General features: G+C 35.6%; 2 protein-coding genes across 2 annotated transcripts in view; one reads left to right on the top strand and one right to left on the bottom strand.

Annotated features, from left to right (window-relative positions):
• LOC150082041 (phosphatidylinositol 3,4,5-trisphosphate 3-phosphatase TPTE2-like) overlaps positions 1-2675 on the top strand; it is a 199605-nt gene extending 196930 nt beyond the window's left edge. The window contains exon 16 of the mRNA XM_090380409.1: positions 1860-2675. Coding sequence (XP_090236535.1) covers positions 1860-1989 — 130 coding nt within the window. The 3' untranslated portion in view covers positions 1990-2675. The remainder of the gene's footprint in view (positions 1-1859) is intronic.
• A 17500-nt stretch (positions 2676-20175) lies between these two features.
• LOC150082040 (mitochondrial ornithine transporter 1) overlaps positions 20176-23760 on the bottom strand; it is a 72005-nt gene continuing 68420 nt past the window's right edge. The window contains exon 5 of the mRNA XM_090380408.1: positions 20176-20563. Within this exon, the coding sequence (XP_090236534.1) occupies positions 20424-20563 (140 nt within the window). The 3' untranslated portion in view covers positions 20176-20423. The remainder of the gene's footprint in view (positions 20564-23760) is intronic.

Below are 23760 nucleotides of genomic sequence, written 5' to 3'. Positions count from 1 at the left end.
AAGAAAAGGTGTTCTAGAGAACCAAAGGGAGGATTATGCAGATGCATAGTGCCTTTCACAGTATCTGTAGGAAAAGCATGCTGCAGAAACAATGTTATGTGTGTGTGTGAGAGAGAGAGGGGGGGATAGAGACTTTGTAAGTGATGGATTATTAATTAACCTGATTGCCCTCTTTGAAATGAAGTCTAGGTGCTACAGAGAGGTTTTAGAGACACTATCCCAGATATGGGAAAAGTATTCCATGGTAGGGTGATTTGAGATTTATATAAAGTGAGTAGTTGTCTAGAAGAAGAAAAGTAATGCCAAGAGCAAAAAATAAAACCGGGATGTGTTTTTTATTTTTTTTGTAATACAGAGGAAGCAATATTTGTGATATACTTATGCCAAGGGAGATTAGAAGTCAGAGTAATCCCCTAATAGAGATATGATCTTCTCTAGACATATGAGTAGTAGACTTTTTTGTGAGAAATAAGACAGGACTGAATTTTAGAAGGATTGAGGTTAACTAAGTTTTCTTTGCCCCACTGGAGATCAGCATTTAGGAATTAGTTGTGGATATTTGAGAGGATGAAGCTGTTTGTGCAGGGCAAGGTTTCTCAAACTGAAAGGTGAAATGCATTGTGCTAGTGTGTGGACTGTGGCACTCACAGTAACACATATTCTTCTGAAATATGCATTTGTATAATGCCCATTATTTTCATTCAGCTCTGTCTCAAACTTACAGGAACCTTTGTTCCTAGAATATACAGGGTGATTCACTACCAGTGCGACAAACTTGCAGGAGGTGTAGGGGGCACAAAGACGAATCAGAATCACATAGCATTGCAAGGTCCGAAATGCCTTCGTTATGTGGTAGAGGACGTTGAACGGGAGGTTGCATGAACAGCGATCCCACTGGAAGTCAGCATTTGCGAACCGTTTCTGTTGAAGAAACCAAGTAGCAAAAGTCCTCCGGAGTGGATAATCCGCAGGCTCCAATGATTGGAAGCGTTGCAGATGGTATGAACTCATTTGGTTTGTTGACAGTATCCTCCATACAGTGGATTGGGAAATACCCAATTGTTAGCCTATCGCTCAAGTCCAACGTCTTGCAGAAGGCAAACCGAGTACTCGTACTCGGATTGCCTTCTGCAAGACGTTGGACATTCTCCTCATTGTGTGGCATCCTCGTCGTTCGCTCTCGATTCATGGTACCTCTCGTGAAACAACCAGTCTCACGTAACCTTCTGTGCATACATGCGAAAATCATATGATGAGGAGATGCACCTGGAATGTATGGTGGTTTTTTTTTTTTTTTTTTGGATTAATTCATGATGTATTTTGTATCTTTAATTTTTAGCTTGTTTACTTGTGTTGAAGATTAGTACTCTGTTGTGTATAAAAGTTGAACATTGTTTATAAATTTGATACAGTATTATTGCATGTTTACATTTTCGCTCATTTCTGGACAAACCTTTAATGCAAAAGTTTGTCCAGAAATACAAAAGCTAATCATGTCCTAATTCTTAAGCACCAAAAAATGCAGATAAACAGAATTCTTAATTTATTATCATGTGTTAAAATGAAAATTGTGTTCTTAAAGCCTACACACACACACTTGGCACACAAAGCAAATTTTAATTCAGCCCCAACTTTAATACTAAATCACATTTAGTATTAAAATGGTATTCAGTATTTATAAAGTCAGAGAAAGTGTTATATTAACCAGGAAAAAAAATTCAGTGGGAAGGATCTGTAACGGCATTCAGATGGATGGGTTTTCTGCCTCATGCCAAAGTGGAGCTTTCATAGATTACTTTCAGTTAAGTGACCAGAATTTCTCCATTTTGAAACTTTTTTTTTTTTCTCTTCTCCTTTAGCTTATATCTGAAGAGAGAACAACTGGATAATCCTCACAAGCCAAAGACATGGAAAGTTTTTAGGGAAAAGTTTGCTGTTGAAGTATTATTTGGTCTTCCTAATAACAGGACAGATGTTCCATTAAACTGATAAATAATGAAAACGGTACATTTTCATGAGGTTAATCAATACATTTTTGAAATGGATATGTAGAATTCTGTTGCCTGGTCGTCTTGGTGGTACTGCAGGGGCTGGACCTCTCATTGTTTTTGTATATATCATGCAGATATTTTTCTATTTGGTAGAGAAAATTTAAATTATGTCATAAAATTATGTCATCTAAATCTGATTATTATGTAATCCTAATAGGAAGAAGTGTTAATATTGTGCATTGTTTAATGATATATCTTTAATAATTTTTATAGTTCATTTTCAGAATTCTTAAAACATTTTTATTTTTATTTTAGTCTCTTAAATGGACTAGTTAATGGCATTTTGTTATATATTTTCCATATTGACTTCCCCCCCCCCCTTCCTGTGTGTTGTTGGAGAGGGCTTGAAAGTCTTATTTTAGTTTTATTCAAATATCAATCATTAAAGGAGAAATATTTTCTTGTACAACTAAAAACTAAATTTAGTTAATGTTCCATTACAATACCTTAATTATTTTAAAAAATTAACAAGTTAATGTAAGGCTGTTTTAATAGTTACTGTTAGTTTGACTGAGACCAGGTTATTATGATCATACAGATCTTTCGGGAGAAAAATTTTCCTTTTCTTTCAAAATAGTTTTGATATAACTGTTAGTTCTCCTTACCCAAACAATTTTTATTTTACATCCCAGTATAGTTAACATAGTTCTTTTCCTCTTTTTTTAATATATAAATTTATAGCAAAAGTTGCAATACTAACTGTATTTTAAAATATCTACTGGCTGCAAAGCACATAAGTGCTAGAATAATCATTCCTTCAAGAAACTGGAAGGTTTCAAGGTTCATTATAAAAAGTCTTATTTTAGTACAATTAGTACTAAAATATAGGGAAATAAGTTTTTTTCCACTATAACAAGTGCTTTAAACTGCAGCAATAATGTTATTTCTTCTCATACATTTTTGTAAATATGAATCTCTCATTGAGTTTATTGTTAGTGCAGATTAACATCTGCTATTACGTTCTCATTCTTCAGAGTGGAAACAAATTTATATATGAAAAGATGGCTTAAGCATGGGAAAGCATCAATACAGAGTAATGAATTAGCAAGTCATTAAAATTTAATTTTGCATTAATGGAAGAGTTATTTTAAAATAAAGCTTATTGGAATGTGGTTAATAAATTGAAAAGTACAGGCTATGGTTGCTCTGAGACTGAGTACAGGAAGAAGATGTATCATTTCCTCCATTCCTTGACCGTTGACAAACAGAAATTCAAGTATAGCAGATCCTTTACACAATGATGGTCAATGTACTGATAACAGACATTTTAATATAGCTTTCAAAGTTGCTACATATCACTAAATATGCCCAAATATTTGCAGGAGCACTTAAACAATGTCAATAAGGAAAGTATGATTGTTTATATAAAACGGTGATTTTCTTGGATTTTGAACCATAATGTGTAACCATACAGAGCATTACTGGATATTATATATAATATATATTCTCTTAAGACCTAATTAAGTTGTGAAGCAGCTTGTTACATAAGATTTTTAAAACTATAAGTGCCTGATTTTTAAAGGATTATACTGCCTTTAAAGAATACTCTATTTTTGACTGTACCTTTTTCTTACAGTCACATGGCATATTAAAATGCGAACAAATGCTGTTGTGTTTGTTCATTCGATGAAAATTTATTTTTTCTACAGAAAGATATTTTTTATATTTAATTTAAAACTAGATATAGGAATCATTTACATTCAGAGTTGTTGGTTATATATTTTGTGAAAAATTGGAATTGATGTTTCTTCCTTGATCCAATAAAACTTGTGTAGACAGAACCTTGTCTCTTACATAATGTAAACTGTTTTTTTTGTATTAGGTATGTTTACTGATGAGTCCCCTTTCCATTAGTATTAAACAGGAAAGAAAATCCAGCTTTACTGAAAATTATATCAAATAGTCATATTAATCAGATGCTGACATGACTATTTTTGGTTCTGGTTCTTGTAGGAATATTTTGTATTTTCAAAAATAAAAGATTCTTACAATATAATTAAAATGAACTCGTGTTGGCATTGCATCGTTGAAGAAATCTATGAATTCTAAAACTGAGATAACCTAATCCCTTACAACAGTGTTCAAATCTGGTAGGCCTTTTTTCCCATTCCATTTGCATCGTTGAAGAAATCTATGAATTCTAAAACTGAGATAACCTAATCCCTTACAACAGTGTTCAAATCTGGTAGGCCTTTTTTCCCATTCCATAAATTAATAAAAACAGCAGTTCCTGTGTTTTTTTATTATTAATTTGGAAACAAGGCAAACTTTTCATATCCAAGCACTTATGACACCTGCTGCATGATTGGTAATTTATTAGTATGAAACCAATACTTGCATTGTTCTTTGAAACCTGTAGATGAAGTTTTACCTACAGCTGAAATAAATGCAAAATATCTTCATATCCATGTAGTAATCTCACTTATATGCTTTTGAAAGTAGCTTGATACCTGATATCATGAGGGCAAAATTTCTGCTTGAAATACTGTAATATAAAGCATTTCTAATATATTAGATGAGTACAAGTTAGAATTAGTTTGTCTTCGGGTTCTGTCTAGGCAGGTGTAAAATGTAGTAATTGTTTAAATATATTTTAGAACGCAGCTAGCTCATGGAAGTAGTCCCCTGTTTTTCTTTTTAATGAAATAAAGTAAATCATGAAACCACTTTAAAGCTCATATATGGTCATGCAATAAGAAAATTTTCCTCTTACCAAACTGAATTGAAATAATTTTATAAAAGTGCACAGAGACATGCATCATTTTTAAATGTGATATTTCTCTGTTGAATGAAATTTTAACCTTACTAGTCAGAATACAAAGCTGAATTGATTAAATGCTATTTTTAAAAAATTAAATTTTCTGAAAGTGTACAGAAACATCCATAATTTTTAAATGTGAAATATTTCACATATGTAGATATAGATAAATAATTTACTTACAATATATGCAATCCTTTATCTAAGTACACATTGCAGGTTTGTGAAACTGGTGTGGTAAGGATCCATATTCCTTGGTGAAATGTAAATAGAACTCAGTGAGTTATTATGAATTTTGATATTTTTCTTACATTGTAGTAAGTGTCCAGATCTTTCATAGTGTTAAATTTGAATAAATAAAATATACATATTTAGTGTAAATGTTTTTTTACCTAGAAAATGGCAAAGTTGAATGTAATCAGATCTTCCCATTTTAAGAAGAAACACTAAACAGTTTTTTTCTGTGTAGAGCATAATGCTTCATGCAGTCTTCAAAATTTTTACCTGCATTACAACCATTATAGCCCAGACACAAACCAGTAGTTTTTTATTATTGATGAATTGTAAAAGTCCTCTTACATTTTACCAGAAGAAAATCCCTTTACTGTAATCCATTGTCAGCACTTAAATCTTTTTTGCTTGGTTAGCTTCTTTAAAATACTGTCTCCTATTGGTACACGAAAAAAAAAAATGATCTATGAGGGCCTGTTCACTAAAGAATGATCAACCAAACTGCTTGCTATTCTTAGCTGAGCTGCAGAAGTTAAGACCAAACCAAGCTACATCACGTGGCAACTTCACAGGTAACCCAGACAGTCAGTCAAGTTTATGCCTTCTCAGTTTCACCTATGTAACAATTGGCATAACATGTGAGGAACAATATGCTGCTCAAATTTTTTATCTCAAAAAAAAAAAAAAATCAGCTGAAGCATATGAAATGTCAAAAGAGGCTTATGGTGAATCTACACTTCCATATAGCACAGGTAGTTTAGAATGTTTAAAGATGGACATGATTCAATCACAAAAATCAGCAGTCTTCAAGCTCCAACCACTGCTGTCACCAGAAACCATAACTACTGCTTCTGCAAGACAAGATATTATATAACAGTAAGGCAACTGGCAGAGACCTTGCAGACCGTCTGCACTGTTCAGAAATGCTTAAATTTTGCAAATTACAGTGTCTGGAGACTAGGCACCTGCGGGGTGATCTGATTGAGGTGTAAAAGCCTTGAATGAGCATGCACAATGCTGATGGGATTCTTCCTCTTGCTCAGAATAGTCACCTGAGGGCATAAAATCAAATTGAGGAAAGATAGATGTGTGGAAGTTTTCCTTTAACTAGCGGGTGGTTGGTTAGTGGAACAGACTTCCATCTTTTGTTGTGGAAGTTTGTAGCCTAAATAAATTTAAGGCTGAGCTGGACAGGTATTTGGAACGAACAGAGGGGTGAAATGGGAGTGGTTGTTTTTTTTTGGCTGATGCTACATAAGCCTGCTTTCTTGCATCGTATGCCTCAGTAGGAAGCATGCACAGTATTCTCCGGGTTCCGAGACTACTCACACCTGAGCAACTGGAAGTTTGTGAGGAGGTGCAACAGATGTTTAGTGAAGATGGTGAGGTTCTGCATAAGGTGATAATGGTGGATGAGATGTGGCTTTACCATTTTGACCCAGAGAGTATTCAAGGAATGGTTTACCAGCATGTTGTGGGACCTTATTGCAAAACAGTGCTGCATCATGACAATGTGAAACCTCACATTGCTCCAGTAATCAGAAGTTATAGAGACATTTGAGGTGATTCTCAAACACATTAAAAATTGGCTTTCACCGCGATTTTGAAGAATAGCAGAAATGTCGTCAGAGTAAGTGCATTTCATCAAATGGGGACTACTTTGAAAAGGTCCATTAAAATATGGATGAGGTATGTTGTGAAAAAAAAATAATAAAAATTTAAAGAAATACAACCATTCTTTATTGAACAGCTGTCGTAGTTTGGATCTATTACACACTATCAAAGATATTAGTTTTATTGATATTAGTCTCAAGTTTTGCAATACTGTAATATAAAGCACTTCTAATATATTAGATGAGTACAAGTTAGAATTAGGATCTATTACAGTGAAATATTACAGATTAATGAAAATTAATCATATATTGAGCCAATATTAAAATGGATAAGAGTTCCATGGATATTTTTATTACTTTGGGTGTATATGATTAAATCCAGAGGTAGTCCCACCCCATCCCAAATCTATTCATTGACAGAAAAATGTACATAGGACTAGGAAGGGAATTTATGGATTAAATAAATTGAATCACTGCAGTTAAAGTTAAACCTTGTTTCTGACAATCATAACCAACTTTCATAGCATTCTGCAATCCATTTTGGATCAAAAATATCAGAGACAAGATAATCACAGAATCTGGCATGGCAACCTGTATAAAGGTAAAATGACTACTTTGCATATCTATATGTATGTATACATTTACAACTAATTTGTTAAAGTATTCTAAATGTGTAATCATAGTATTAGCTCTAAACTTTTACTATGATCACAGTGTACTGACGTGGGATTTACTTAAGGATTTAATTACGATCAGGGGTAAAGGAAAGGGTTTTTGCTTCCGTAAAGGCGAGTACAGTGGTCTCAGACAGTTTTTAAATTCTGTATAGTGGGATCAACTGACAATGTTACCAACAGTAAATTCTTAGTGGGAAGCATTCAAGGAAGCTACTAAAAGTTTCATACCTATTAAGAAATATTGTTCAAGGTTTAGGCCTAAATGGTTGTCAAATGAACTAATGAGACTCGTAACAGAGAAGAAAAATGCATTGGATGCATATAAATTAACATGTGACATAGAAGCCTTAATTAATGACCTTCTTCCATTGACTGGAAATCCTATCCATAGTTTTGCTGATGATAGCACATTGCATTCAACTTTCCATTTTGAGAAACCTTGTCCTGCTCAATCAGCTTCAACTTGTCGAAAATCTGCTACCAATTCCTTAAATGCTGATCTTCGGGTAATTCTCCAGTGGGGCAAAGAAAACTTAGTTGATTTCAACCCTTCTAAAACTCAGTTTTGTCTTGTATCTCGCAAAAAGGATTCCTCTGCTCCTATGCTTATCTTTAGTGACACTCCGATTTCTAGGCAAAATGATATATCTCTTTTGGGGATTACCCTGACTTCTAATCTCTCTTGGCACAACAATATTACAAATATTGCTTCCTCTGCATCTAAAAAACTTGGTTTTCTCTTTCGCTGTCGGCATTACTTTTCTTCCAAACAGCTGCTCACTCTATATAAATCACAAATCCGTCCTGCCATGGAATATTGTTCCCACATCTGCGGTGGTGCCCCCAAAACCTTGCTCAGGCTTCTTGATTCCATTCAGAAGAGGACAGTTAGGTTAATTAATGATTCAACTCTTACAGAGTCTCTCCACTCACTTTCTCATAGATGTACTGTTTCTGCTGCATGCCTCTTCTACAGATACTTCCATGGGCACTGTTCTTCTGAATTGGCTTCTATAATTCCTGCTCTCTCTTTCAAAATAGTCCGAACACGTGCCACCGCCAGCCAACATCTATTTACTGTCCCAATTCAAAACCAAAGAACCAACTTTTCATCATTCTCATTTATTCATTCAACTGCCGTTTTCTGGAACAACCTTCCTTCATACGTATTTCCTGAAAATTACAATCTATAGATGTTCAAGTTCCTGTGTCAACAAATATACCTCCAACCCAAGCACGGTACTAAGTACTATAGGTCCTAATACCTCGTGTGTGGGGTTCACATAAAAAAAAAAAAAATCTGATTCATTGCCTTCCTTCTAGGGTTTACATAAGTAAAGAACTCTTTGCTGTTTTTCTGTTGGTCCCACTCTATAGAATTTAAATACTGTCTCAGACCATTGTAGTCGCCTTTACGAAAACAATAACCCTTCCCTTTACCCCGATGGTAGTTACCTCTGAGTAAATCCCACTTCGGCACACTGTGATCAGTGCCATCTAGTGGTTCCTCTATCTGCAGATTCTTAATGCATGAAGAATCACTACTGATAATCAAATCAAGAGTATGCCTCCCGAACATGCTGATGTAGAAAACAATCATCCAATAAATCCAAAAATTCCAGTCAATATCTGGGAAATTAAAATCCCCCATTATAAGATTCTCTGATTTACTGGCCCACTCTATTTCTCTGTACAGTATCTTATTATACTCATCAGAGCCATTAGGCCTATAGCACACTCCTACTCTCAATTTTGATCTCCCAATGCTTATGTCACACCAAACTGATTCGACACTGCACTGTCCAGTAATTTCAACTGGCTTCACTTCCTTGGATTTTGTGTGTTTCTTAACTAATAGCATGCTTCTGTTTCCTCTTTTTTTGTAATTTTTCCAGTGCATGAGATAAAAAAAATTGAATAAATACAATAAATAATTCTATTTACATGTTTGTCTAAAGTTTCTTTTTTGATTCAATCAATTCAGCAAGCACAGTTCAGTGCTGCACAAGCATGAGGAAATTCCAACTTACGTAGCGTTCCGTGGAACACAACCTTTACATAAGTCGGGGAGTTCTTGTATGGGTCAATTCCAATAGCTCTCTGTGCATTGGAAAGAAACATGAGAACTTGATTACAAATTAAGTATGAAGAACATGGTTGGTTGGTCTGTGCTGACTTTAAAATGATAGGCATGTTACGTGGACTGCAATCTGGCTACACGAAAATTACTTGCTTTTTGTGCCAGTGGGACAAGGAGTAAGCACCGAGATGTCGAAGTCTGGCTGAGGACAGACTTTGGCAACAGTTTGTTGCCTGGATCAAAGAACATAATTCATAAAATACTAGTAGACAGAGCCAAAAACTGGATTTCACAAAACAGTTGAGAAGCTAAAACATAAATTTGCCACAAACTATGACTAAAAGAGAAAAACAGGCATGGATTAGCTTCAGGTCTGTTTTTGAGAAATTATTAGGGAACAACAAGGATCCAGACTATACTGAGTGGACAGAAATCACGGAATATCTATCTACCTAGTAATGGGGTAGGCCCGCCTTTTACCTGGTTAAGAGCAGTCACTCAGCAAGACATTGAGTCCAGAAGTATTTCCATCCATGCTTGCCGTACCACTGTCCATAATTCCACAGCATCCCAAAAGATGCTCCATGGGGTTCATATCCAGTGAACAGGGAGACCATTCTATCATGGTAAAATCTTTGAAATATGTTCTAGTCACCACTGCTCTGTAGGTGCACAATGATCATGAAGGGATGTAGATGGCCTGCTAGGATGGACACAACTTGGACCTTTCAGAGATGCATCTAAACATAGATGCCCATAATTTCCCAGATATTGACTGGAATTTGGGGGCTGGTTACTCACACACTAGCAGGGCTTTTGTGGATTTATTGGATGATTGTTTTCTACATCAGCATGTTCGGGAGGCAACTAGAGGGAGTAATACTCTTGATTTGATTATCAGCAGTGATTCTTCATGCATTAAGAATCTGCAGATAAACGAACCACTAGGTGGCAGTGATCACAGTGTGCTGAAGGGGGATTTACTCAAAGAGGTAACTACCATTAGGGGTAAAGGGAAGGGTTATTGCTTCCGTAAAGGCGACTACGATGGACTGAGACAGTATTTAAATTCTATACAGTGGGACCAACTGATGATGTTACCAACAGCAAATTCAAAATGGGAAGCATTCAAAGAACTTATCTTGGAAGCTACTAGGCTTTACATACCAACTAAGAAATATTGTTCAAGGTTTAGGCCAAAATGGATGTCAGATGAACTAATGAGGCATATGGCAGAGAAGAAAAATGCATGGGATACTTACAAATTAACACATGACACAGAAGCCTATGATAGATACAAGTTGATATGCAACCAAGTTACAAAGGAGGTTAGGCAGGCAAAGGCAGATTACGAGAAATCCTTGGCAAGGGATGCAAAGAAAAACAGCAAAGAGTTCTTTACTTATGTAAATTCTAGAAGGAAGGGGATGAATCAGATTGGTCCACTTGATATTGATGGGTCAACTGTTGATGATCCTGCTCAGGTAGCTAACAAACTAAATGAATATTTTGCATCGACATTCACACATGAGGAGTTATTCAGCAAGGGGAATGCCAGAGGTGTATTCAACTCTAGCAGTAAGCTACAGAATCTTGAAATAACTGGGAGTAAAGTGGAGGAGAAACTGTTGAAGATAAACACAAGAAAGGCGCCCGGGGTGGATGGGATCTATCCAGTTATATTAAAGGAGGCAGCAAAGGAAGTAAGCAAACCCTTAGCCATAATTATGAGAGCTTCCTTGGACTCAGGGGAGGTACCCATAGACTGGAAATGTGCAAATGTGACCCCAATTCACAAAGGAGGATCAAAGGCTGACACGAGTAATTATAGACCTGTGAGCTTAACTTCTGTTCCAGGAAAATTAATGGAGGCACTGGTTAAAGAAGCACTGCAGGATCATTTAGACAAGACTTCAGTTATAGCTCAGACACAGCATGGTTTTGTTAAGGGGAAGTCTTGCCTGACCAACTTGATTGGATATTATGATGCAGTCACAAAAGAACTGGATGCAGGGAATAACTTTGATATTATATACTTGGATCTTAGAAAGGCTTTTGATACTGTTGCACATGGAAGACTGCTACACAAATTGGAGCAGTGTGACATTGGAGGCAAATTGCTGCTATGGATAAAGGGGTGGTTGAGGGGGAGAAGACAGAGAGTGGTAATCAATGGACACTGCTCATCGTGGACTAATGTTATTAGTGGAGTCCCTCAGGGCTCAGTGTTGGGTCCATTATTGTTTTCTGTATTTATAAATGATATTGATGATGGTATATCAAGCTTAATGTCCAAGTTTGCAGATGATACAAAGGTTGGCAGGGTTGTCAAGGACACTACTGACACTATGCTGCTGCAGATGGGCTGAGAGGTGGCAAATGAAGTTTAACATTGACAAATGTAAAGTACTACACATGGGAAACAGCAACCCCAGAGCAACGTATCAACTCTGTGGTACTACACTGACAGTGGTAGAGAATGAAAGGGACTTGGGGGTGGTTGTGCAGGCAGATATGAAGTTCTCTGAGCAGTGCAGACGGGCTGCAAGAGTAGCTCATGGAGTATTGTCAATGATATACAGGAATTTTTCCAGCAGGGATAAGGAGGTGATTATTCCATTGTATAAGGCAATGGTCAGGCCACACCTAGAGTACTGTATACAGGTCTGGAGGCCTCATTTCAAGAAGGATGTAGAGCTGCTGGAACGAGTACAGAGAAGGGCAACAAGATTAGTGAATGGAACAAAGGCTTAAGTTTTGCAAGTTACAGTGTCTGGAGACTAGGCACCAGCGAGGTGATCTGATAGAGGTGTATAAAGCCTTGAATGGTTTAAGCATGCTCAATGCTGATGGGATTCTTCCTCTAGCTCAGAAAAATCACCTGAGAGGGCATAAATTCAAATTGAGGAAAGACAGATGTAGGATAGACGTGAGGAAATTTGCCTTTAGCCAGCGGGTGGTTGGTTGGTGGAACAGACTTCCATCCCTTGTGGTGGAGGTTGATAGCCTAAATAAGTTTAAGGCTCAGCTGGACAGGTATTTGGAACGAACAGAGGGGTGAAGTGGAAGTGGGGTTTTTTTTTTTTCTTTTCGGCTGATGCTGCATAAGCTTGCTTTCTTGCATCAAATGCCTCTACTAATGCTAATGCATCAAGCCCCAGACCATTGCCAACCATCAACTTGCCTGAGCAGTTTTGTTGATGACATAACAGGAGCATAGCATAGTGTGGTTTCTGCCAGATAAGCACCCTCCTATCCTCTCGACATAACTGGAAACAGGACTCATTGGACCAAGAGACCCGTCTCCAATCATCCAGTGCCCAGTTGAGGCATAGTGCTGTATCGTGGTGTTAGCGACTCCCATAATCTATTTTGGCTAATGATCACCTGATGGTCTTGGTGGAGTTTGTGGTACCTCCCTCAATGAAGTCGGCAGTGGTTTTGCCACTCGCTCTCCGGTTGGCTGGAAAAATGAGAGAGAAATGTCAACAGCCCCATTCATCCACCACCTTTCTCTGCACACGAGATGTTATTCTGGAAATGGCATATTCCTGATACACTCTTGATACTGTCAAATGGGGATAGTGTGATTTCTGTACCACCTCCGCAATAGAGTGACCCACGTGTCAGGTACCACACTATGTTTATCCACAGTGACAATGAATTACCATCTACATGAATGCAATGCTGGTGAGGGGGGGTGACAGCATTGCATTGCCCAGGAACAAAGTATCACATGAATTCCTTTCAGTTGTACTACAACATAGTTGAAAATATGTTGGCAAACTTCAAGAAGCTGAGCTATAATGTGAGTGTCAAGGTACATTTTTACACTCCCACATTGACTACTTTCCAGAAAATCTAGGAAGTGGTAGTGAAGAACAGGGTGAGAGGTTTCACCAGGACATTAAAGACAGGGAGATGGTATCAGGGGAGGTGGAATGTCAATATGATGGCCCAAATATTGATTTAAAAACCCGCAGTCTAAAATGAGGTTGTGTTTAGTGGGCTTTTTCTACATTGCCCTTTTTAATAGTGTTTTCAACATGTATTAAATATAAGCTATTTAAAAGTAGCAATTTGTTATAATTAGTCCATAAATTCTACCAAAATTAATAAAAATTTGTGAAAAATTAATTTTCTTTCATGATTTTTAAAGAAACCTGATGGAAACAAATGGAAGTCATTTTTGAAATGAGCATTATAAAATGTTTCAAAAAACCTCTTTTCTAAGAAAACAATTTTTTTTCAAAATGCAGAGTAGCATAATTACTTATATCTTTAATGCAGTAGTACATATGTTGAAAATCTGACTTTATTAAGATATTTGAGAAGGTGTGCTGATAAATATTAGGAATTAGTACTATAGTTATAAGATAGTACTCTGTTCTAAAAAAAAAATCCATGTACCTTAATTCTTACCTGGTGATATGCCAAGTTAGGTAAACTTGTTTCCTAGATTTGTTTTACTCAAACATGCATGAGTCTCTAAAATTCACAATACAAAACAAATTTCATTTTATCAAGTAATCATATCAACTGAACAGTATAACTTTTTAGCTGGCATACAGGTGTATTTGATATAACTAACAAACAAATAAATAAATAAAACTTATGAATTTAAGTTTCAATTTCTTTTTTTAGCTACTCACTGTCATAATTTCTGGCTGTAGGGTGGTTGGGGTTTTTTTTTTTTTTTCTGGATAGCAAAACTTGTTTGTACCAAAGTTTTTCCTACTTGTGCAACATGGTATCAGCATTAAATTTTAAAGTTTCCCATTTTGAACTAATTTCCACTTTTTTTTATTCCAAAAAAAAAAAAACTGATGGGTAAAGATCACCATGTGCCTGGCATTGTTATGATTTTTTTTACACTGCCACAGAGGATTAAATAGTAGTACAAATCAAATATTGCAGTTTTATTTTTATGTATTTAATTTTTTTTATTTCATTTTGGCATATGTTTGTAGCATCCTTATTCTTTTTGGATTGCTTTTTAAGATTTATTTATTTTTATATATTTTTTTACCCTAAAGGGTAAAAATCACTATAGATAAGTCTTATAGGAGCATTCTCTCCCTATTCATTTTATATGCTACATAATTTTAGTTTCACATATGAAAAAAATTAATTTAGTGCAGTAATGCAACTGTAACCAGTTATCATTTAATACATTTATAAAATTTTACAATTTTAGCTTCTTTATTTACGTTTTTATGGCACATGGAAATCTCAGCGAATAGTTAATTTTTTGAAAACAGCTTATAGGAATCATCTTTAGAACTGGAACTTGAAGAATAAACTGTTTAGTAAATATTTTAATCCTTAAACAAAAATTCAAATATAATTACAAGTTTAGATCTACAATTCCCCATGTATTTGGAGTACAAGAACTTACTTGAATTACTAAAAGTAACAAGAGTTACTTTTAGTAACTCAGGAAATCATAAATTGATAATTGATGTATAATACAATAAATAAACAAACAAGAACAGCTCTGATTGCTAAATGAGTTTGTCAGTAAAAATCACAACAAAGATTTTGTTAAACTTATAAGATTGCAGTGTTGTGCCCCTGTCTGGAATTCTCATAATAAAGAAAGCATCATCCTACAGAAACGAATACAACAGAATTTGAATTGATTTCTATGTTCAAAAAACATTTAGACAGTACTAAGATACAAGGAAAGATGAAAAGTATCTGGTTTATGAAGACTAGCTACTAGAAGAAAAAACAAAGAACATTTTATAAAATTATTAATATGCATTTTTCTGTTTCTCCCTCTAATCTTTGTATGCATAACTATTCTGAACAGCATGAGCTACATTGATAGGTGTTTGCCCTCTCACTTGCTTATGCCATTTTCTACACTTAATGTTCTAGCACAACTCTATAGGACATTGGCATTTATAACTAATCAACCATATTTAATATAGTTATGGAATAAATAATTAATAGGTGCTTCAGACCTTTACACTAAATTTGTAATATCAGTGACATGTCAAGACCCTTGGCTAAGCATAGCTTTATGGCATTAAGATTAAATCTCTCTGAAAATGATTTCACCAATATGAATAGACTAATAGCCATTTGCAACAAAAAGCACAACTCAACACCCTAATCATATTGTTAAGTTAATCTCAACTTATATTTAAAAATAATTATAGAAATGATAACAGGAAGAATTCTGTGCCCAAATGTCAATCCCGAAAAAAGAATTAAACTTCAAATCCACTTGGCAATAAGATTCCTACTCTAACTTCCTTAAGAATGTACAGGATTCCAATGCCAGATCTATATGGAGCTAGTAGCTATTTTCTTCTCAAAATCATAGACAAAGATTTTCCAGAAAGTTAATCTACCAGGCACAGAAATAAGAGCATTAATTAATTACATATAATAATCCCATCTGTGCAGATAAAGGCAATACTACAATTATCATCAATGCCATCAACTACATACGCGACGTCCACAACTTGTTTCGAGATGCCAATACACACACAAGCAATTAGAATCTGACCACACCAGCCACGCTGAAAGGAAAAATTGCTACTGGACAAGCAAGTACACAATGAGTTACAGAAGAAATTAATCCCAACAACTTGGAAACTCCATATCTGTTTGCAAATGTAAAGGCCCATAAATATGGTTATCCAGCCAAACCTATCATTAGTGGAAAGTATCAACCCAGGACAAGAGATATCCAAATGGCTAGCTAGTATAGCTTCTCTCCCAAATAGTTTCTCAGAACCCATTCACCTTTAAAAAAAACAAAAAACCTTATTTACAGAATAAACAGTATTTAAACTGATCAAAGCAATGTTCTGGTACTTTAGTTTCGATGCTAAGTCCACATTTATCACCATTCCTCTTGTGAAAGCAAAAGCCTATCTACAGAAAGCTCTTATTATTAGAGCTGTGCCAAGGGTGAGGCAAACGAGGCCTCAGGTTAAATAATTGCTAAAGTTGTTTTAGAAATTACCATGATTTTTAAGTCCCACCACTGGGGACCAAAATCCAATGGATTGCAACATAGCGTTTTCGAAGAAGGAAACCAAAATGCAAGAAAGGGGAAAAAAAAAAAAAAAAAAAAAAAACACCAGGCTTACTCAGTGCTCACCCACACATCAACAGGGATCTTCATCTGTATCAAGTGATTATCCGTGTACTTCTACATCAGAACCTCAAGAAGACTGTACTCTTAATCCTATGATACAAGAACATATTAGTGAAATGAATGGACAAAAAAAAAAAAAAAAAAAGCATAAAGGTCTTGTAGATCCTGAATCCTGGTAAAGAAGTAAACAAAAGAAAGCTGTTCAGGAGGGTAAAAAAGGACTTGTAGTCAGGAAAATATTCTCAAAGTGTGCTTAAGAATGAAAGAAAAATAGGTGACAGATTGTAAAGGCAGTGAAAAAAGCAAGAAATTTCACTGCCATGAATTCTCTGATGAAGAGAGACTTGCATGGTTCAATAGTTTATGGAAGAACATGGATTGAACCAGCAAAAAGTGTACATAGCTTCACTTGTCAAAAGCAGTGCCCCTAGTACTAGAAGGAAAGGTTATCATGAGCAGGAGTAGTCTCGTAAATGTAATGCTTTTCAATCCCATCTTAAGAAGAATAATATCGAACCGTTACAAGTTTGCAAGCTAATGTTCCTGGCTAATTTTGATGTAGGAGAATTTTTGGTTAGGGACTGGGTGTTGAAAAGTATTAATGGAACACCAACTGCTCCTTGTAACAAGGCAAAAGAAACTAATAAAAAGAGAGATACTGACAATGAAAACAAGCAGTACCTGAGAGATTTCCTGACTGAAGCACCAAAATTGGAGTCTCATTACTGCCATGCAGATATGACCAAACTGTACTTGGAACCTATATGGGAATCCAAATGCTATCTTTTCAAAGCATACCAAAAACAAGCAGCAGCAAAGAACAAAGAGGTAGTGCAGTGGAGTACATTTCAGAGTCTTTTATGACATGAATCTTCAGTCTACACCCCAAAAAAGGATCAGTGCAACACTTGCTCAAAATACAGTATGGGAAACTTTCCACAATCAGTCTATGATGCATGTCAAGAAAGAAAAAAGCTGGCAAGAGATGAGAAATCAAAAGATAAGGAACAAGCACAATTAGATCCTAGTATTTGGTGCTATACTATGGATGTACTCCTGTCTCCCAGTCTTCATGTATCTACAACGTACTACAAAACTCAAAGTACACAACTGTACAATATATAGTTGTGCCCCCGTATCCACTGATTCAGTTAACCACGAAAAAAAAAAACAAAAAACTTAACATGTACTACTCGCATGTCCAATAGAATGCTTCCTTTTATTTTTTACGATGTTGATTTTAAATTGAATAGCTTCCATTTATTTTTTTTTCAATGTGGCGTATGGTTTGGTCACCAACATTATAATGGTTCTTTAGAAATTTAACAGATGCACCGTTTTCAAACTTTTGAACAATTTCAAGGCACAACCCTTGCGTTTGCCCATCATTTTCACGATTTCTAAACAAAAAAAATTCCAACATCCCTGACATAAATAACGAAAACAAAATTTGTCCTTTTGTGGTGCAGCGGAACAACAATCGACGCAATGCACTAAATCAAATCACTAAATCTTTTTTTTTTTTTTTTGTTTTGAGCAGTAAGTGTGAAGACAGTGGGGTTGCATTAATCTCCCAATGACGACTTATAATGCCTGTTCTTGTAGCTTATTTACGACTTACAAAATATGTTTATACCTATTCTAGTTATTACTTGAATTTTATGATTTCTGGTTGATTATTTTTTATTTGGATTCTTGAAGTGTCCTGGTTAATCCAATCCCGGTAAAGCGAGAGTCTGCTGTACTTTATTATTACCGTATTTAATGTGGGTAATGTCTTACTGTGTGTTTAATTTATCAATTAAGCACTATTATACAAGAAAATCGTATATATGGGGTCAGCAGGTGTTCGCTTGTATCTGCGGTTTCAGCCATCAACGTATCTCCTGCAAATATGGGGGGGGGATCTTACTGTACAATCAAGTAAAAGAAGAGGTAATAGGCTATCTATGGAATGAATCAGATGGTGGAATAGCAGCTGATATTTTTTCATCAATTCTCTACAACTTCCTTACTAGAAGAATACAATTTACATCCAACTGTGAAAAAAATAATTGTATGGACAGATGGTTGCACATATCAAAATCGGAATGTGGTAATGGCAGATGCATTTTTGAATCTCACAGTGCAAAAAGATATCACTGTCATTCAGAAATATTTAAAAAGGGCCATACACAAATGGAGGTAGATGGATGTCACAGTTTAATTAACTTTTTGCCAAGCTTTATTAGTGTCCCTGCCCAGTATGTTGAAATCTGTAAAAATGCAAGGTCTTCACCTTGCATTCGAACTGAAAAACATGACTTTCCAGGATTTCAGTGATTTCTTTAGCAATTTATACTATCCAGCATTCGTCCTGGAGTTTGTGTTGGAGACCCAGTTTTCACTGATCTGAAAGCAATTTTGTATGGACCAAATTGCACAATCCAATATAAACTTCCGATGAATGGGGAATGGTGTCATTTACCTAGAAGACCAAACAAATCTGTAAACTTTCCTTTTCCCACAAAACCTCTATACTCCTCAAGGATGGAGAAGTTTAAACATCTACAAGAACTCAAATTTCACCTTTGGAATGACTACAGGTACTTTTATGATAACTTACCTCACTCATGTGTTGAAGAGGGAGTAAGTCCACACATTCAAGACAAGATGTAATGTGTTACTTGTTTGTCTCCTGCTAATAAATTCACTTGCATTTAAAAATTCAAATTTTTAAATGAGCCAGATGAAAATGTTACCGCAAAAAAACGGTAAAAGAACTAGATGAAATCTTTTGTATCCCAGAGAACCTCCAATAAAAGGTTCGAGGTTCTCTACGATATTTATTTCGCCAGGGCCTAGAGAAGATTGTCGGCTATCGGAAACCGATTGATGAAAAAAAGAAGGCCAACACTGTTCAAATATTTCCGTAACAAATAGTTTCATCATTGTATTTTATGCCGGAGGTTCCCAAATTTTCGTGGTTCACACAGCACCCTTAGTGCCTCAGTAATTTTTTCATGGCGCCCCTTGGCAAAGAAATACCTAACAGTTCCGTTTATTAAGTAGTTAGGTCCAAACAACTTAATAAGTAATGTTGAAACTGTGAACTACCTTGAGCTAGTAGTTTGCACAGTGTCCGACAGATGTTGAGTATCACTGTGTTCCCTCAAATTGAAAATATTACACGGAGCAAAGTTTGGAAACCTCTATTTTATACAATAAACATTTAATTCTATAATTATTTTCATTATCTTTTACATGGTATACAGTTAAAAAGTTATTTAAAAGGTATTTTTAAAATTATTTATGGATATTCCTGTTAAGGACCAATTATAATTTTTCCTATTGATTATTACATTCGATTAACGCTATCGTTTTTGAGGCCGTTTGAGGCCAGCCTGCATACACTTGGTGGTATAGGACTGATGTATAAAATGTAAACCTTCAAAATAGTTCAATTTGTACTTAAAAACATTGTATACAAAATATAATATTTACATATTTCTGCCACAGATACTGCTATATATTGGAATAAGTACTGTGTTATAAACTGCTTATTTAATAAACTGGGCTTGCAAAATACAAAGCTATTAACCAAGGACAAAAAGTGCCAAAAATAGATTTTGCAATTTAAGATGAAATCTTACACTGTGCAGCACAGTGTAAGATGAAACAAATTTGTGTAAGAAAGGAGAAATCTTTAACCATATGAGATCCATCATTTAAGAGTTATTTCAAGGATGGAGGGTCTCAAGTGGGCTGATTTACAGTGGACAGTCACGGACATGCTGGATTGAAAGTGGAACTGCAGTTTTTAATGTGTCTTGTATTTTGTTATGCTCAGTACATTAAATAAACTAGTTCCTTTGGTCAATGCAAATTTTTGCTCATTCTTATACTCAAATTGTTAACTAAACATCTACTTCTATATCAGCACTTGTGACGTAATGTAGAAATTTCTTTGTATATTCGTATGCAACAAAGAGGGCTCCAGTTGATGGAAAGGTTCGAAGAACTGTTGGTCCCAATCCATTGTAGAATGCTAAAATTCCTGAAAAAATAAAATTTCATCAAATAAGTTTGTCTATAAAAGATTCCCTATTTACACATATCCAATATTAAGCAAAAATCAGATCCAGCTGTTTCTTGCTTAATATTGTTCACCTGCCTACCCATTATGGACCATACTATCCAACACATTTATTGTTGAAAATTATAGAGGCAAGGAAGATCAGTTTTTTTTAGCATCAGATAAGAAAACTCAATTCCAGCAAGTATCTCTTTGAATTTAAAAAAGTGTGGCGCAACTTAGTTGGTCAATGCCTTACTTGAGACTTGGCCAACAAAGCTGTAGTGTGAAAAGGGCCCATAATTTTAAAAGTTTGGAAAGACAGCAATCATAACCACTTGTGTTACACACCCAAAAGAGAATATTTTATTTATTAACTACACATTATATAGAAAGCCGCCTTTCTGATAATTAGATAAATGTTCAGTGATGTAGGATAATTACAAAGCATTAAAACTTTAAAATCTTGTAAAGACTAATTTTCACATAAATAAAATATCAAGTTTACAGAGCTCAAAATGTCTGGTAGTGGAGCAGACAATCCAGTCAAACTGGAATTCCTAATATATTTTATAAAACATAACAGCAATAATCTCTAATTCACTAATGGTTGCAGTAGTGGCAGATTGAAACCGCAAATAAAGAAACTGGGTTGGTTGAATCAGGTCTAGTGAATGAAGACTCCACTTAAAGGGCTGTTAACACTGATTCACCACCCTAGAAATATTGATTTATGCAGAGCCCCAGCAGAAAAAAAAGGGAATGCATGTCTTGTCAAAAATGATTCTTGCTTCCAGGACGGTGGTAACAAAGTTAAAGATATCTAGATGCATAAAACCAATAAATGTCTTTTCATCAAAAAAGGAAGGCCAGGAAACTTGTATTAAACTCAGTATATATTAGCTGACCACCTTCCAGGCTAACTTGCTCAGTTCCCATGAATGCGAAACACTCAGTAATTACTGAATGTTTTTTCTTGTAACATCAGAAAACTGAAATGTTACCATTTTCCAACCAGTGAAAGACAGTTTGCTGCTATCACAGTCTACTTTGAACTGCAAAAGGTGAAGCACTCATCCCAGTAGACCTGCCAATGTCCTTACCACACATCCCACAACATCCAATTTGCTAAAGATTTCTGTCATTTATATATACAAAGTGCTAACATGTATGAAATCTTTGTTGTACTTGAATGAGGACTGTTTTCCTCCAACCAAAATGCACATTATGCTTTCTGTGCAGAGAAAGCATAAAAAAATAAGCATAAATATCATGCTTTAGTCTTTACGACAGTAGTAATTATTAAGGATATAATTCTGGTGATCTGAAGAAGAATGGATAAAATTTTAAAATATGCCCTAAAAAAAAAAAAAAAAACTAAACAATTACACTACAGCACAAAACTCTCTCGATATGGTCATAGAATTATAAATGGATATACAGGAACTCCCCGACTTACGTAAGGATTTCGTTCCGCGGAACATTACAAAAGTCGGAATTTCCCCCATACTTCAGCAGCAGCAGCACTCTCAACTGTGCTCGCTGAATTGATTGAATCAAAAAAGAAATGTTTGACGAGCATGTAAATAGAATTATTTATTCAATTTTTTCTCTCATGCACAGGAAAAATTACAAAAGCATGCAATTTAAAAATTATAAAAAAAAAAGAGAAGACAGGCAACGTCAGTAAGTTTTACCTCTCAAGCAACATTGCCAGAATCGATGTATTCAGCTGATAAGTACACCGCTGTGGAGATTCAGAAGGGGTTGGCTGCTCAACCTTACGAAAGAACATATTAATGGGTGACTAGACGGTGGTTTTTTCTTTTCATCGTAGATTTCTTTGTAGCAAGTAAGCATATCATTCACCCTTCTGTTAACTTTTAAGAATCATTCGCTGTCAGGATCCATCTTCTCAAACCTTGCCATTGCCGATGCAATTTCACAAAATGCTATTGCCATCTTTGTGGTGCTGAAGCATCTCTGCTCCTCATTTCCTTCATCTTGAGCTTCGTCAGCATTTTCTTCTTTTACTATTGCTGCCTGCAAGTCAATAAGTTCTTCATTAGATAATTCCTTCTTTTTTCTATTAACTCATCTACGTCTTCTCATCAACCTCCAACCTTTACAATCTTATTTGTAACCTCTTCGTATGATTCATCTTTTTCAAAGCCTTACACATGCCATGGGCATATTTTCTTCCATGTGCCATTTAAACAACTTTCAGTAATTTCTGCCTAGGCTTTATTAATGTTTAAGATGGCGTGGTAAATATTGTAAGATTTCCAAGTCTCTTAACGTAAATTTTTTCTCATCGTCTACTGCAGACAATGCCTGAGCAAATGCTGTGCATAAATAGTATGCTTTTAAATTCGAAATAACACCCTGACCCATAGGTTTGGATGAGTGAAGTCACGTTTGGCGGTAGATGATTCTCACATTCGAATTTAAATCATCTAGATGCGTAGGATGTCTGGGAGTATTATCTAATAGAAGCAAAATCTTGAAAGTAACGTCGTTGTCTTTACAATGTTTTTCAACCTCGGGAATGAAGCAGCATTTAAACCAATCCTCTCTATCCATGCTCTCTGGTTCGATTGGAAATGCACGGGTAGGGTGGCTTTATTGATGCCCTTAAATGCATGAGGATTTCCAGAATGGTACCACAAGCAGTGGTTTTAATCTGTAATCTCCCGCTGCATTAGCCCCAAGTAAGAGTGTGGCCCTATCTTTTGAAGCCTCGAAACCTGGTATTATCTTTTCCTCTTTGACAATGTACATTCGATCCGGCATTTTTTTCCAATACAGCGCAGTCTCGTCAACGTTAAAAATCTGCCGCATTGAATAGCTGCCTTCATCAATAATTTTTTCCGGTGCATCACAAAATTTCTCTGCAGCTGCAAAATCGGCACTGGCAACTTCACCGCATACTTTAACGTTGTGGAAACCAGCGTTTAAACCTATTAAACCACCCTTTGCTTGCCACAAACTTGGGTTGGGATTCGCCATACTTATCCTTAATATCTTTATAAATACTTGTTGCATTTGCTTGGATGGTCATTAGAATCAGGGGCACTCTCTTCTGAATCTGATTCCATCCATATTATTAACAGCCGTTCCATCTTCAATATAGCACCTGAATGCTATTTTGTGATCACTGTTGATCTTAAGTGCGTTGA

The sequence above is a fragment of the Mastigoproctus giganteus genome, chromosome 8 (genome assembly GCF_048544385.1).
Source record: "Mastigoproctus giganteus isolate SK-2022 chromosome 8, ASM4854438v1, whole genome shotgun sequence".
NCBI classification, from domain to species: domain Eukaryota; kingdom Metazoa; phylum Arthropoda; class Arachnida; order Uropygi; family Thelyphonidae; genus Mastigoproctus; species Mastigoproctus giganteus.
The sequence above is the reverse complement of the archived record's forward strand: the minus strand, read 5'-3'. Positions and strand labels throughout refer to the sequence as shown.